General features: G+C 41.5%; 1 protein-coding gene across 7 annotated transcripts in view; it reads right to left on the reverse strand.

The window, feature by feature from the left end:
* SLC4A11 (solute carrier family 4 member 11) overlaps window positions 1-14555 on the reverse strand; it is a 256975-nt gene that overhangs the window by 94857 nt on the left and 147563 nt on the right. For 5 of the 7 annotated variants that reach the window (XM_045018782.1, XM_045018779.1, XM_045018781.1 and 2 more), the window contains 3 exons: window positions 11249-11295; window positions 3461-3692; window positions 1449-1530 (listed from right to left, as the gene is read on the reverse strand). In XM_045018782.1, the coding sequence (XP_044874717.1) occupies window positions 1449-1530; window positions 3461-3692; window positions 11249-11295 (361 nt within the window). The remainder of the gene's footprint in view (window positions 1-1448; window positions 1531-3460; window positions 3693-11248; window positions 11296-14555) is intronic. The other 2 variants (XM_045018780.1, XM_045018785.1) reach the window with 1 other exon arrangement.

The raw sequence follows: 14555 nt of genomic DNA on the forward strand, positions 1-14555 counted from the left end.
GAGTAAAACAATGATGCATCAAATACCCATCTGCCTAAATGTGGGGTTCTATACACATGTTCGACTTGTAGACTGATCAGTAAATAACAGTGCATATACTTACGTAGGACAATGCTACAAGTAACTTGCTCTTAATTTCATACAACAAATTAACACCAGAAAGCTGTATAATATGTAATATATTTAATGATCTCTGAAGAGTCATTCTCTGTAGCACTCTCTGTTACACAACATGCAAAAACCCCAACCAAACCAAAGCTCTGATAGATTTATGAGTCCAGAACAAACATCACAGCATGGATGTAGTGGCAGGGTCCAGAGTTGAGGACAAGTATTATGAGAGGAATGGAAATCCTCAAGGCCACCACAATATCCACTTCAGTTTGAAACAGAAGACATCTCATGACGAGACTCTCAGTCACTCTTCAGCAATCTATCAGACTAATCAGGGACATATATATTCTCCTCTTGATACGCACATATAATTCCTGATGACATTATTACATCTTTTCTAAAACTATGTTTGAAAGAAACATGAGCGCGTGATAATGCAGAGGATAAAGTCAGAAGATCGGAGCTCATTTCCCAGATCGGTCAATGACTTCTAGATGAATAGATTTTTTTTTAATGCCAGAAAGGACCAGCGTGATCATCTAGGTCTGACTTCCTGCATAACACAGACCACAGAATTTCATCCAGTGATTTCAGCCAGCCCAACAACTTGCGGCTGAACTAAAATATATCTTTCACAGAAACACCGAGTCCTAAATTAAAGATGCCAAGTGATGGAGTTTACCACATCCCCTGATAGTCTGTTTCAATATTTCATTACCCTCATTGTTAAATACGTGCATCTCACTTCAGTTTCCAGGCGCTGGTCCCAGTATACCTTTGCCTGATAGATTAAAGAGCCCTTTGGTGTAGGAGCTCTTCCCTCTCGGTAGGTAGCGGGCAGACAGTGATCGAACTGTCTCTTAATCATCTTAGATATAATAAACAGATTGAGCTGCTCAACTGTCTCATTGTAACTAATGTTTTCCAGACCATGAACCTATCCAATTTCTGAATATCCTTTTAAAAAAGTGTGCATACCACAACTGGACACAGTATTCCAGCAATATTTTATCTAATATCATACAGAATGGTAAAAAATATTGTGCAACTTTTGTTAATTACCTAAACTATCTGTCTCCGTTTCCCCATCTGTAAAATGGGGAACATTCACAGCACATCAGATCAGTGCTAAGAAGTTTAATTCATTAGTGTTTGAAAAAGCAATTCAAGACCCTTGGATGGAAGGTAGTGCAATGTATTATTATTATGTGCCCATGAGCAGAAGGAAATAAATTCTCATTTATAAAGTGCAATACATATTGTTTTGTACAGAAAAAAAATGTTTCTAGTTCTGAGAAGCCCAGGAAGGGTTCCCAATAGTCTGATATACTTACATGATACAGAGCCAGGACTGTTGATATTGAACCCCTGTGACAGTTGCTGTGACCCCCTGAATTGTATCGGATAGGAGGTGAACTAGAGGGGGTGGAAAAAAAAGAGACACTTAGAAACGTACTGGAAATTGTAACTCTGCAGAATTGCAGCTTCATCAAACCAGACTCATGCAGAGTTCTGATGGAAAACACTGTCAAAGCGCTGGCATGAATACTGCACTTTGATTCACTTATCTGCTGATTGGATTGATGCACAGGAGAAAAGGATAAAAGATAGAAACACGCAACCTGATGTTTTCAAATACTGTCCTTAAAAGACATTTTACAGCCTTGAGTGGCAATGTTCTTCTCTTCGTAACAGAGCTGACAGAGTCAGGCTATAAGGCCTCTCTTACATAAGAGAAAAAAAAGGTTAGGCCGAATCCAATTATCAAAAGATGAAATCTTATCCTTTGGTTGGACTATTTTATTCCCATTGCTTGTTCTGTGGAACAATTTATAACTTTATGCTCAATTGCCATTGAAAAGAGGCAGAAAATCTGTATTGCATATAGCTATCAATATATGCCCATATGAACGAATGAATGCTTAGCACGGAATAACCAAAGCAGGAACATATGTGCTATTCACTCAGGAGTCTTGTCAAATTTGTTAATTAAATTAAAGGTGGGACTCCTGTATTTTAAGTAACGCACATTTGTATATTCACGTAAATATTTTATTCTCAATGAAGAGTTTCTAAAATGCACATGGATGCTTGCAATCAATGCCTCTTTGTTCAGCTAGTGTTGCATGGGTAATGGACTGGAGGGCCGGGTGCTGGTGCCATGTACTGTCACATGGTTGAGTACGATTTGATCACTGGCTCCAGTGTCTTATGCTGTAGGCCAGCTGGTGTTGCTCCCACGGCATCTCACTGAATTTCTGGAGAAGAGGAACTGCCTCCTGTCACTTTCATTTGATTGTCAAGTCTCAGAGGGGTAGCCATGTTAGTCTGTAGCCACAAAAATCAACAAGAAGTCCGGTGGCACCTTAAAGACTAATTGATTTATTTGGGCATAAGCTTTCATGGGTAAAAAACCCCACTTCTTTAGATGCATGCAGTGAAAATTACAGATGCAGGCATAAATATACTGGCACATGAAGAGAAGGGAGTTACCTCACAAGTGGAGAGCCAGTGTTGACAGGGCCAATTCAGTCAGGGTGGATGTGGTCCACTCCCAATAACTGATGATGAGGTGTCAATACCAAGAGAGGGGAAATTGCTTTTGTAGTGAGCCAGCCACTCCCAGTCCCTATTCAAGCCCAAATTAATGGTGTAAAATTTGCAAATGAAGAGAAACTGCAGAGCTACATATGTTCCAGACTCCTTGTTTTCATTTGACTGAGAAACAACGTTAAATGGCCACAAAGGAAGTTCTGTCCAGGTCTCCTCAACTGGTTAGATATTTGCAACCATGCAGGATTTCAGCAGAGTCAGAGAGAAATTCACAAGCAGGTGTCAAGTTGGGTGATTTTAGGCTTAGAGAGATTCCCATGGCAAAGCTGAGTGTTTCTGGGAGCAAGCGGTACCAGTCCCGAAGGGACTCTAACAAACACCACAAACAAACAAGCTCTTACTGAAAGAGAAATATTCCAAACCAAAGGGTAATGAAAAACAAAGAGCACTTTAATGCTGCTGATGACCCATCCCTTCAGACTGAACCAATATGACTTAACCTAGACTCAAAGTCAATATTCTAGTTTAAGTATAAAATGTATCTTTTAACAATTCAGACAGACACAACATGGGATAACTCAGCTACCACATTAATAAGCGACTCAGATCTAAATGTTACCAACGGCATGACACACAACATATGAGCATGTGGTCACGGGGAACGAGCAGTGAATATTGAGACTCATAAGCCATAATGAAAACGGTACAAAGCAATTTAGATGTTGTTCATAAGAGTCAAAACATGCAGCTCAGATAGAAACTCCACAGCTACAATAAATGAAGAGGTAGTTACCATTCCCTTCTCTGGGGGCTCCCGAATCGGTGAATAAAGTGCTCATTATTTTGTCAAAGTTGCAGCTTGGCTCGGTGTTGTCAGAATCTTCAGCGAAGTGTTTCAGCATCTCTCGAAGGACATCATCCAAGGAGGTTGCTGTCTCATCCAGTATGATGATAGCTCTGGCCAGGAACCCATCCAGGTCACGGTGGGCTCTGACTTCTTCCTCAAAATTCTTTAACTTCAGGTACTGCATTAGGGAAAGGTTCTCTCATTAGACGTTTCATACTCACGCTCGATGTACCAATGAACTACTAGAGCAACCTGACCCCCTGGATAGTTAGCCACAAATATGCAGTTCGTTCGGGCTGTAAAACTGACACAAAACTGAAAAAATGTGCTACACATCCCGCGGGACACTAGGAGTGCCACAGACTCCCACTCTCAGACAAGAAAGTCAGAGATAGAGACTGAACACAACCAGGCTTGACCACAGCAGAGCAGCAGCACTGTGATAACTCTATAGGTTATTTTTTTGTTAGTTAAATAATTCAGTTATCATTGAACTAAGGATCTGCAGTTCCAGCTCATGGCACTGGAAATTGTGGGTGTTTGGGTACCGTTAAAAGAAAATAATCAGACCACAATACATACACAATCAAACAGATACTGCAATACATTTACAATTCTACAGGTGCTTCAGGCAAAGTTCTGGCAAAAGGACATATAAAAATAAAAATTGTAAATACTAGTGCTAAATGAATGGTTAAGGTTCCTAAGTCTCATTTTCTAGAGTGAGTTAGGCCTACAGGAGTCTAAATCTGATTGTAAAATCAATCAGATTTAGGCTCCTAAGTCATCATTGAAAAGGTGACTTAAGCACTTTCAAAAATGTTACCTTATATCCTTATTGTTGGGGTCCACATTTGTCTCACACATGACAAATGCAACCTCTTTCCCTTCTCCATTTATAGCCTAATCAAAGTGCGACTAACATTTTACTAATGACTTTAACGATCAAGTTATCAGTACAAGCAACACATCCATTGCAATGAACACTGTTTTACTTTGCATGAATCAGTTTCTTACATAAAATAATCCTTCTCTGTCTAAATTATTCTAAGGAACTAGGCTTCTCTCTTCTCAAAGCCTTTGTTGCCATATGTTCATTAAAAGGAAGATTACCTATATTGTGGTAACCCCAGGAAGTCCAACTGAGGAACAGGGGGCCCTATTGTACTAGACACTGTACAGACAACCCCAGAGTACACAATCGATCTACCAGACAACCCAGATAAACAGGGGAGGGTAAGACAACAGCAAAACAAACACAGTTAAGCAGAAGTCTCCATTTGCCACTCACCTAATCAAAGCCAGGCAGGCATGATTTGCAGGCACCACGGCAGAGGTGAGGTTTAAGGAGCTATTGTAAATAAGGTAACAGAGTGACTTCGCAGATTTTAACAGGGTTCTTCTCCCATGCATAAGGGGCGGTGGGAGAACCACAAAGATGTTTGAGAGAAAACTGGACTGAACAGCAGTATCTGTTGGCAGAGCAGCATTAAGCGCTTTGAACATGCCCATCGCCCCTCTGATTCACCTCTCAACATACTGCTTCTCCAGCCGCCTTTTACAGAGATATACAGCACCCTGTTCAAACCTACGTGCTAGGATCCCCAACCTTCGCTCGTTGAAGCGAATGGCACATCGCATCCTCAGCAGTGTATTTCAAACCAAAGGGTAAAGAAATACAGAGGGCACTCCAATGCAGATGGCTCATCCCTTTTGGGCTGTACCAATAGGAATCTCCCCAGTGACACACAGTGTAAGTCACAATTCCAGACAGGAAGGATGGTCCAGGTCACTGGCTCTCGACTTTTCCAGACTGCTGTACCCCTTTCAGGAGTCTGATTTGTCTTGCGTACCCCCAAGTTTCACCTCACTTAAAAACTACCGGCTTATGAAATCAGACATAAAAATACAAAAAAAAAGTGTCACAGCACACCAGTGCTGAAAAATGGCTGACTCTCTCATTTTTACCAGATAGTTATAAAATAAATCAATTGGAATATTAATATTGTAACTATATTACAGTGTATAGTATATAAAGCAGTATAGACAAGTTAGTGCTTTTTCTGTAGCCTGATGTAAAACTAGGTAAATATGTAGAGGAGTTGATGTACCCACCGGAAGACCTCTGCATACCCCCAGGGGTAGGTGTACTCTGAGCTGAGAACCACTGGTCTACTGATTAGAGCACTAGCCTAGAAGTTGGCAGACCAGAGTTCAAATCCCTGCTCTACCAGACTTCCTGAGTGACCATAGGCAAGTCACTTGGGGAAATGAGGCACAGAAAGACTATCTGAAAATGGGGATAACAGCATTGTACTGTCTCACAGGCTGTGAGGGTAAAAATGCTAAAGATTGTGAGATGCTCAGAAGCTACAGTCAAGTGGGCCAGAGAAGTACCGTAAGATAGTATCAGGTAGCTACCAAAAATGACTTAAATTTTAGGTTAATGTAACTATGGCACTCACGTTGAACTAACCCCTCGGCTAGGTCAACAGAAGAACGCTACCCCTTCCATTGGTGTAGGCTGGGTCTGCACTATAAGGTTACGCCAACATAGCTACAGCACCATAGCTATGCTGCTACAGACCACGCAAGGTAGCCAGGGCCTTAGTTGGAAATGCTGGGGGCTTAGCTCAAACTAAGGGTTTGTCTACACTACCGCGGGGGTCGATCTAAGATATGCAACTTCAGCTACGTGAATAGCGTAGCTGAAGTCGATGTACTTAGATCTACTTACCGCGATGTCTTCACTGGGGTAAGTCAACAGCTGACCCTCTCCCACTGACTCTGCTTGCGCTGCTCATTCTGGTGGAGTACCAGAGTGGACAGGAGAGCGCTCAGCAGTTGATTTATCGCATCTAGACTAGATGCGATAAATCGACCCCCGCTGGATCGATCGCTGCCCGCCGATCCAGCGGGTAGCGTAGACAAGCCCGAAATCTGCTCTATGAAGAGAAAATTCACTTGTTTAAGCGCAAAATATTTGTGAAGGATTGGTCATTAATCTTGTCTTAAACAACGTGTAAGTCACAATGGGATGCTTTATGCTGGAATCGTTTTAATGAAAACTGAAAAAAAAAAGTCTTATAACAATACAGATGTTATAAGAGGAAGAAAAAAATTCTTTGTACTCCTAAAGTGCAATTGCAACACTGCAAACCAAAGTTGTCTTCATTGTAAGAGGGAAACAAAGAGTCTTTTCATTCAAGAACATAATTAACATTGCTTTCCCCCTTCACAAGTGATATCCATGGTTCCACGACCAACAACAATAAATGTGAGTTATCAACAAGGCCCAAAAGGAGTTTTATCTGTTGGGCTACTGCTGCTTTGGTGATTACATCTGCTCACAAATGCTGCAAGAAAGTTTCAAAAACGTGTTCCAAAAATTTATTCTCATGAACATTATTTCCTAGTTTTCCCAATGTTGAGGTTGCTTGAGGCAATTCACTCAATTGGTTGAGGCTCTCATAAGCAGGTTCAAATCTTGCCAACAATCATAGAATCAAACAATATGTTTGGCTTCTTTGATTCTCATGCTTACAGGGCATAAGCTGATCAACAGCTGGAGGCAAGAAATATTTCCTCTCTGTAGATCATAGAATATCAGGGTTGGAAGGGACTCAGGAGATCATCTAGTCCAACCCGCTGCTCAAAGCAGGGCAAATTCCCAGACAGTTGTGTTTTTTTTGTTTGTTTTAAACCCAGTTCCCTAAATGGCCCCCTCAAGGATTGAACTCACAACCCTGGGTTTAGCAGGCCAATGCTCAAATCACTGAACTATCCATAAGACTACAGGAATAGCTGCACTATAGGAATTTATGTACTCTTCATGTATCTGCCATGAGCTACTGTACAAGACCAGATACTAAAATATGTCTCAATAGAGAAAAAAAGCAAAGGTATTGGTCCATTCCAGAGAACTGGCTGAATTGAAAACTCTTTAATAGAAAGATTACAAGTATCCAGTCTAAAGCTGTAACTTGCTCAGCTGGAAAGCAGGCATTAAGAATTTAATTCTTCTTTAAAAATCACTGCAATATACTCGCAGATTTGAATGAAAGACAACAGCTAGCAGTGATCAACGCTCTGCAACTCGGACCAGAGAGATATTTAAAATGGAAAAAACAGATCAGTTCTTTCTTGACATACCTGCTGAGAAAACACATTCAGCATTCTCATTTTCCCTGCCAGTAGTTGATGGCAAAACACCTACAAGAGCATAAGGAAATGGTGCTCCGCTGTAGCTATCTGTGATGCCATCACCAGTTACAAGGGAGATAATCTGCCTGTGCATTCTACCAGGCACAACGCTTTGGAATTTACCTCAATGAAAAGTGGCCAGTCTTTAAACAAACTGGTCTCTCCCATTCTATTGAGAGTCACCACACACTCTACTCGTGCATCGCTCAGTCACCAAAAGTTGCAGCGGGGGCGCCACATGCCCCCAATCAAAATGGTCACAACATATCATGTTCCTCTCTTGGTCTCGCAACCCCCGCCCTCTCCTGTTGCACTGCTACCCCTCCATCCACTGCCTTCTGAACTATCCAGTCGCCCCCATCGAGCGTGTTCTCATCTTTGGGCAATACCAAGAGAAGGGGGGCTCCAGACGCAGAGAAGAAGGAGACTTGAGTAGAGTACGGAAGAGGCACTCACATCACCGCTGTCAAAAAAGAAATTAAGTCAACTCTGCCTGTGCCTGACTGGTGGGGAAGGAGGCACACATTCAGCCAGCATAGCGGGTGGCTGGCTGGGGAAGGGTGCCCTGAAGGACAGCAGTATTTTTCTGAAAACAAGTCGGTGACAGCTCTGAATGTGTTATATCTGGGGAGTTTGGGGCTGCAGATGAGGGTTAGTGTGGGAGAATGGCAGAAAAAGCAACTCCTTACTCCTACCCTGAGCACCCCAAATAACGTAGTGGCCCATGACTTGCAAGATGCTTTGAGTGCCGACTACTCTGGCATTCATAGTGAAGGATTCACCAGAAAGGAGCAAAGTGAGAATCTAGTTTAAAAAAAAGGGGGCGGGGGGAGAAATACATCCATTCTCTTTAGGTCAGTAGTTCTCAACCCGCGGGCCCAATCAGCACACAGTTGCAGCCCATGTGACACCCCTCAGGGCCATACATGTAGTGTATATATTGTGTGGATGCGCCCTCTCCCCCCTAAAACAGAGAGCTGCATATGCAGCCCACAATGATAAATAGGTTGAGAATCACTGGTCTGGGTGCATCTATGTCTCTTGCACCATCACATCTTGCAGATGATACCAAACTAGGGGGGACTGCAACTGCTTTGGAGGATAGGGTCATAATTCAAAATGATCTGGAAAACTGGAGAAATGGTCTGAGGTGAACAGGATACAGTTTAATAAAGACAAATACAAAGTGCTCCACTTAGGAAGGAACAATCAATCAGTTTCACACATACAGAATGGGAAGAGATTGTCTAGGAAGGAGTACAGCAGAAAGGGATCTAGGGGTTATAGTGGACCACAAGCTAAATATGAGTCAACAGTGTGATGCTGTTGCAAAAAAAAAAAAAAAAAAAAAAAGCAAACGTGATTCTGGGATGCATTAACAGGTGTGTTGTGAGCAAGACACGAGAAGTCATTCTTCCACTCTACTCTGCGCTGGTTAGGCCTCAACTGGAGTATTGTGTCCAGTTCTGAGCACCACATTTCAAGAAAGATGTGGAGAAATTGGAGAGGATCCAGAGAAGAGCAACAAGAATGCTAGAGAACATGACCTATGAAGGAAGGCTGAAAAAATTGGATGTGTTTAGTTTGGAAAAGAGAAGACTGAGAGGGGACATGATAGCAGTTTTCAGGTATCTAAAAGGGTGTCATAAGGACGAGGGAGAAAACTTGTTCATCTTAGCCTCTAAGGATAGAGCAAGCAGCAATGGACTTAAACTGCAGCAAGGGAGGTTTAGGTTGGACATTAGGAAAAAGTTCCTAACTGTCAGGGTGGTTAAACACTGGAATAAATTGCCTAGGGAGGTTGTGGAATCTCCGTCTCTGGAGAGATTTAAGAGTAGGTTAGATAAATGTCTATCTGGGATGGTCTAGACAGTATTTGGTCCTCCCATGAGTGCAGGGGACTGGACTCGATGACCTCTCGAGGTCCCTTCCAGCCCTAGAATCTATGAATCTGAGCACAGCATCACAAGGCCTCTGAACCAGTCTTCCTCTGAATCAGTCCTCCTCTGGGGTCAAGCAAATTGGCTACTGAATCTTTAGCTAATCCTGGTCAAAGCAGATATGACAGATTGAATAATAAATAATAGTAATTATGCCCTAAAATCCTTTAAGTGCTACCTGTATACAAACAGGTGAGCTACATCTTTCAATTCAAAAAGCAAACAGACAAACTGCTATGTATTCACTACTGCCTTCCTTTTGTTTCTTCTTTCTAAAAATGAACTCTCTTCTGTGGTTAGAATTTGGGTTTTAAGAGACTGTTTTATTCTGTTTAGCACCCAAAACATTTTAGGGTTTTTTTGTGGAGAGGGGCAATCAAACTATTTAAACCAATTTCCAAACATGGGTGCCTGAAGTTAGGCATCTAAATACCCATTTTAGGTATATAAATGCTAAATTAGAGTGCCTATACACAGATATGGTTTCAGGCAGCCGAATCAGTATTTAAGTGCCTAAAACAGGCACTTAAGTGTCTAAATACAGATTTCTGCACATAAAGAACCCAAGCTTCAAAATCTGGCCCAAAATTATAATATAGTTTTAATAATTATACACCTCTACCCCGATATAACACTGTCCTCGGGAGCCTAAAAAAAAAAAATCTTACCGCGCTATATCGAACTTGCTTTGATCTGCCGGAGTGCGCAGCCCCACCCCTCCGGAGCGCTGCTTTACTGTGTTATATCCAAATTCATGCTATATCAGGTCATGTTATATTGGGGTAAAGGTATATTTATGTAACCTATTGGGTTTTGAAGGGCTAGCGAGTCTTACTTCGGAGCTCGTGGGCGGGTGGGAAATTGGGGAATGAGTCAAGAAGATTTAGAAAGGGAACACCACACATTTAGACTCTCTCTCTCCCAGGTTCCAGATCCCACAGGATTGCCAAGATTCTAGATTTTAAGTGATATTGGGTAAGTTTCCATTTCCTTTGCAAAACGCTTTCTGGTTGATTTACCTGTTTATTAAATTGTTTGCAGTAATGTGGTTTCTATATGAATTTTTTCATTTCTCTGTTAGCACTAACATGTTATGGCCGCATAACTAAGTGCAAAATAAACATTATTTGACAATAATCCTCTTTGGCTACATTGCTGCAAGGGAGTTCACTCCTGCTGAACCTCCTGAAGGCAGATCTGATTAGCTGGGATAAACAGGAAACTGAATCACACAGTTACAATATCTATTGGGTGCTTTTGTTTTTAAGTTTGAGGCAAGCTAAGGAGACTGTATTGCTGTGTGTAAGCCTGGACCACCTTTCAGGCAGTTTCATGAGAGCAAGCGATGAATTAATACGGCCCAATAATAAGGATATTAGATTTTGATGGCGAAAGAAATTGTGTTAGGAAAAGGAGGACCGTACATGGCTTTTGGGATGTAAATAGAAACAAAAGTATTCTGAGAGAGCAAGGCACTGAAATGTCTTCTGATTAGGCCAGAAATGATCAACTTTACTTTTTCTAGTAACATATTATGATTTACAGGAGTGAGTTAAAAAGGATTAACTAGTTAAACAAAACTGCTACTTACCTTTCTAGATGTATGTAATAAAACACAGCCAGCACTTTCACTTTCTACTGGAAAAGAATTTGAGAAGAATATTACAATCGTAGATATCTGACAGGCAACAGGCATCAAATGAAGGATTTGCAAATATCCTACAACATAATGCAGGGTGAAAGTTTATCATTCTACTGATAAATGAAGCTTTTTGGTCTGACATTGGCAACATTTAATAATCTTTCCAAACAAATTTGTGACTGCAGCAACAAAAAGAGCTATTCAGTGTGCAGAAATTTTCTTTAATATTGAAATCACGAACAAAAAATGGAAATAAGTCAAAGTGCTTCAAGGTTCTGCAAAAATATGATTTTTTCCATTAGTGACAAGATTATTTTCATCTAATCCCCAATGCAGTAGGTAAAATATATAATTGTATCCTACGCATCTGTCTCTCATTCAGGTTTACTGACAAAATGTTTCAAAGGATCAAGAGTATTTCCTCATTTAGAGTCCAACCATGCATTCACAGTAATTAATGCAAAAAACTCCCATTGACTTCAGTGAGCAGTTGTGATAGATTGTGACATGACGACTTGGAGACAGGATGGGAAAATATCACCACCACCTACCTATAAATGATCGAACTCTATGGCATTACCTTGACAAGATCAAGCACCACGAACTATTTTTAGAGTTTTTGTAGACTTACTTTGTGTGTAATATTACATGCATTAGATTGGAAACTTAAGACCTAAAAAAAGGCACTGAGAAAGTCATTTTAATGTGATTCTGTATTCTAAATTCTTACCCGTTTGCTAGCCACACAATATATAGTAAAGCGATTTTTAATTTGTTACCTAAATTATGGAGAACTGAATAGCAAAGCATAGGAAATTCCTATTCCCAATCCTCTCCAAAGAGCAAAATAAATTCATAATCAATTAAGAAAATTTTGCATATCTATAGCTGTTGGTATGAAGTAGGAAACACTCTAGGAAATACTTTCTGCTTCCGTACACTTGTACTGTAGTATTAAAAAAGAGTGATTACTCGGTACACTAGAGGTAAAAAGTAATTTCCGATGTATGTTAACCAAAGACAGTTGAATGGCCAGTGGATAAAAAAATCTGCCCTATATTTCACAGGTCTGAATTCATCTCTCTTGGGATTGCACTTCTGTTAAAAATTCCTCCTTTCCTCTTCACAGTACCAAAAGCACCACTGTATTTTCAGTACTTTATTGTTTTATGACACAGAAATACAGTGAAAATGCATAAACAACTCTTCCACAATGCCACTGAGTTTAATGGAAATACGGACCACATCTTTGTTGAAGAAGCAAAAAGTGTCAGAGCTCTTCTATGTGTGGAGCCGTGACTGGGTAGAGCACAATCAGGGATCTTAAAAGCTACTAATCTTTTCTAAATTGGCTGTTTTTAAAGCCACATCTTTAAACAGCTGAACTGCTTCTATCATCTTATTTTTATATGCAAAAATATTTTTGATCCGTTCCCCTTCTCGTTTACAAGTACTACATGGGCCTGTCCTCAACTGGTGCTCTACTTAACGCCATTATCTTCAGTGTAAATAAAGCTGATTGACACCAGCAGAAGATGGGGTCCACCAGACATACAGGCTATGCCTTCACTGCAGAGTTAACTTGAGTTAAGCACTGCTCTAGAGCAGTGGTTCTCAAACTTTTGTACTGGTGACCCCTTTCACATAGCAAGCCTCTGAGTGCGACCTCCCTCCCCACCCCATATAAAATTAAAAACACTTTTTTATATATTTAACACCATTATAAATGTGAGAGGCAAAGCAGGGTTTGGGGGTGGAGGCTGACAGCTCGCGACCCCCCATGTAATAACCTTGTATCCTCCTGAAGGGTCCCAACCCCCAGTTTGAGAACCCCTCTCTAGAGGGAGCTGCCACTCTGTAGAACACTGGAGCTGCAGAAAGTGAATGGCTTGCTGCACAAAATGACTTTATTAGCAGCTGACAAGTTGTGCACATATATCCCCCTCAAGTTAAAAAGCACTACCACACTTAAATTAAGGGTTTAGCGTGCATGGATGGACCTCAAGTTGGGGCAACACATGAGTTACAACTCAAGTTAACTCTACAGGGAAGCAAGCCCGCACATGCACCCCTTTAAGCACAGTGAAATATTATAAGGCAGTTCAGATGTAATCACTATTTGCCATAGAGAATCTCAGAGTGCAGAGGCTACACCCATTTCTTTCATCAATCAACTAGTTATTAAAGTGTAATTAACTTTGAAGTATTATAGATTATGCAAGTCTCCATACGAAAGTTTTCAGAGTAGCAGCCGTGTTAGTCTGTAGCCGCAAAAAAAAAAACCAGGAGTACTTGTGGCACCTCAGAGACTAAAATTTATTTCGTGAGCTACAGCCAAGCTCTAAGATACAACCGTATTTGCTCCAATCCCTCAGACAGAGATAAACACCTACAAGATCTCTATCAAGCATTCTTAAAACTACAATACCCACCTACTGAAGTGAAAAAACAGATTGACAGAGCCAGGAGAGTACCCAGAAGCCACCTACTACAGGACAGGCCCAACAAAGAAAATAACAGAACGCCACTAGCCATCACCTACAGCCCCCAACTAAAACCTCTCCAGCGCATCAAAGATCTACAACTTATCCTTAAAGATGATCCCTCACTCTCACAGATCTTGGGAGACAGGCCAGTCCTCGCTTATAGACAGCCTCCCAACCTGAAGCAAATACTCACCAGCAACCGCACACCATACAACATAAATACTAACCCAGGAACCTATCCTTGCAACAAAGCCCAATGCCAGCTCTGTCCACATATGTATTCAAGTGACACCATCATAGGACCTAATCACATCAGCCACGCCATCAGGGGCTCGTTCACCTGCACATCTACCAACGTGATATATGCCATCATGTGCCAGCAATGCCCCTCTGCAATGTACATTGGCCACCGGACAGTCTCTATGCAAAAGAATAAATAGACACAAATCTAACATCAGGAATCATAACATTCAAAAACCAGTGGGAGAACACTTCAGCCTCTCTAACCACTCAGGGCTTGGCTACACTTACACTTCAAAGCGCTGCCGCGGCAGCACTTTGAAGCGCTAAGTGTAGTCAAAGCGCCAGCGGTGGGAGAAAGCTCTCCCAGCGCTGTCCGTACTCCACCTCCCTGTGGGGAATAACGGACAGCGCTGGGAGCGCGGCTCCCAGCGCTGGGGCTTTGACTACACTGGCGCTTTGTAGCGCCGCAATTTGCAGCGCTGCAGAGGGTGTGTTTTCACACCCTGCTGCAGCGCTGCAAATTTGTA

Source organism: Mauremys mutica, chromosome 5 (assembly GCF_020497125.1).
Source record: "Mauremys mutica isolate MM-2020 ecotype Southern chromosome 5, ASM2049712v1, whole genome shotgun sequence".
Classification (NCBI taxonomy): domain Eukaryota; kingdom Metazoa; phylum Chordata; order Testudines; family Geoemydidae; genus Mauremys; species Mauremys mutica.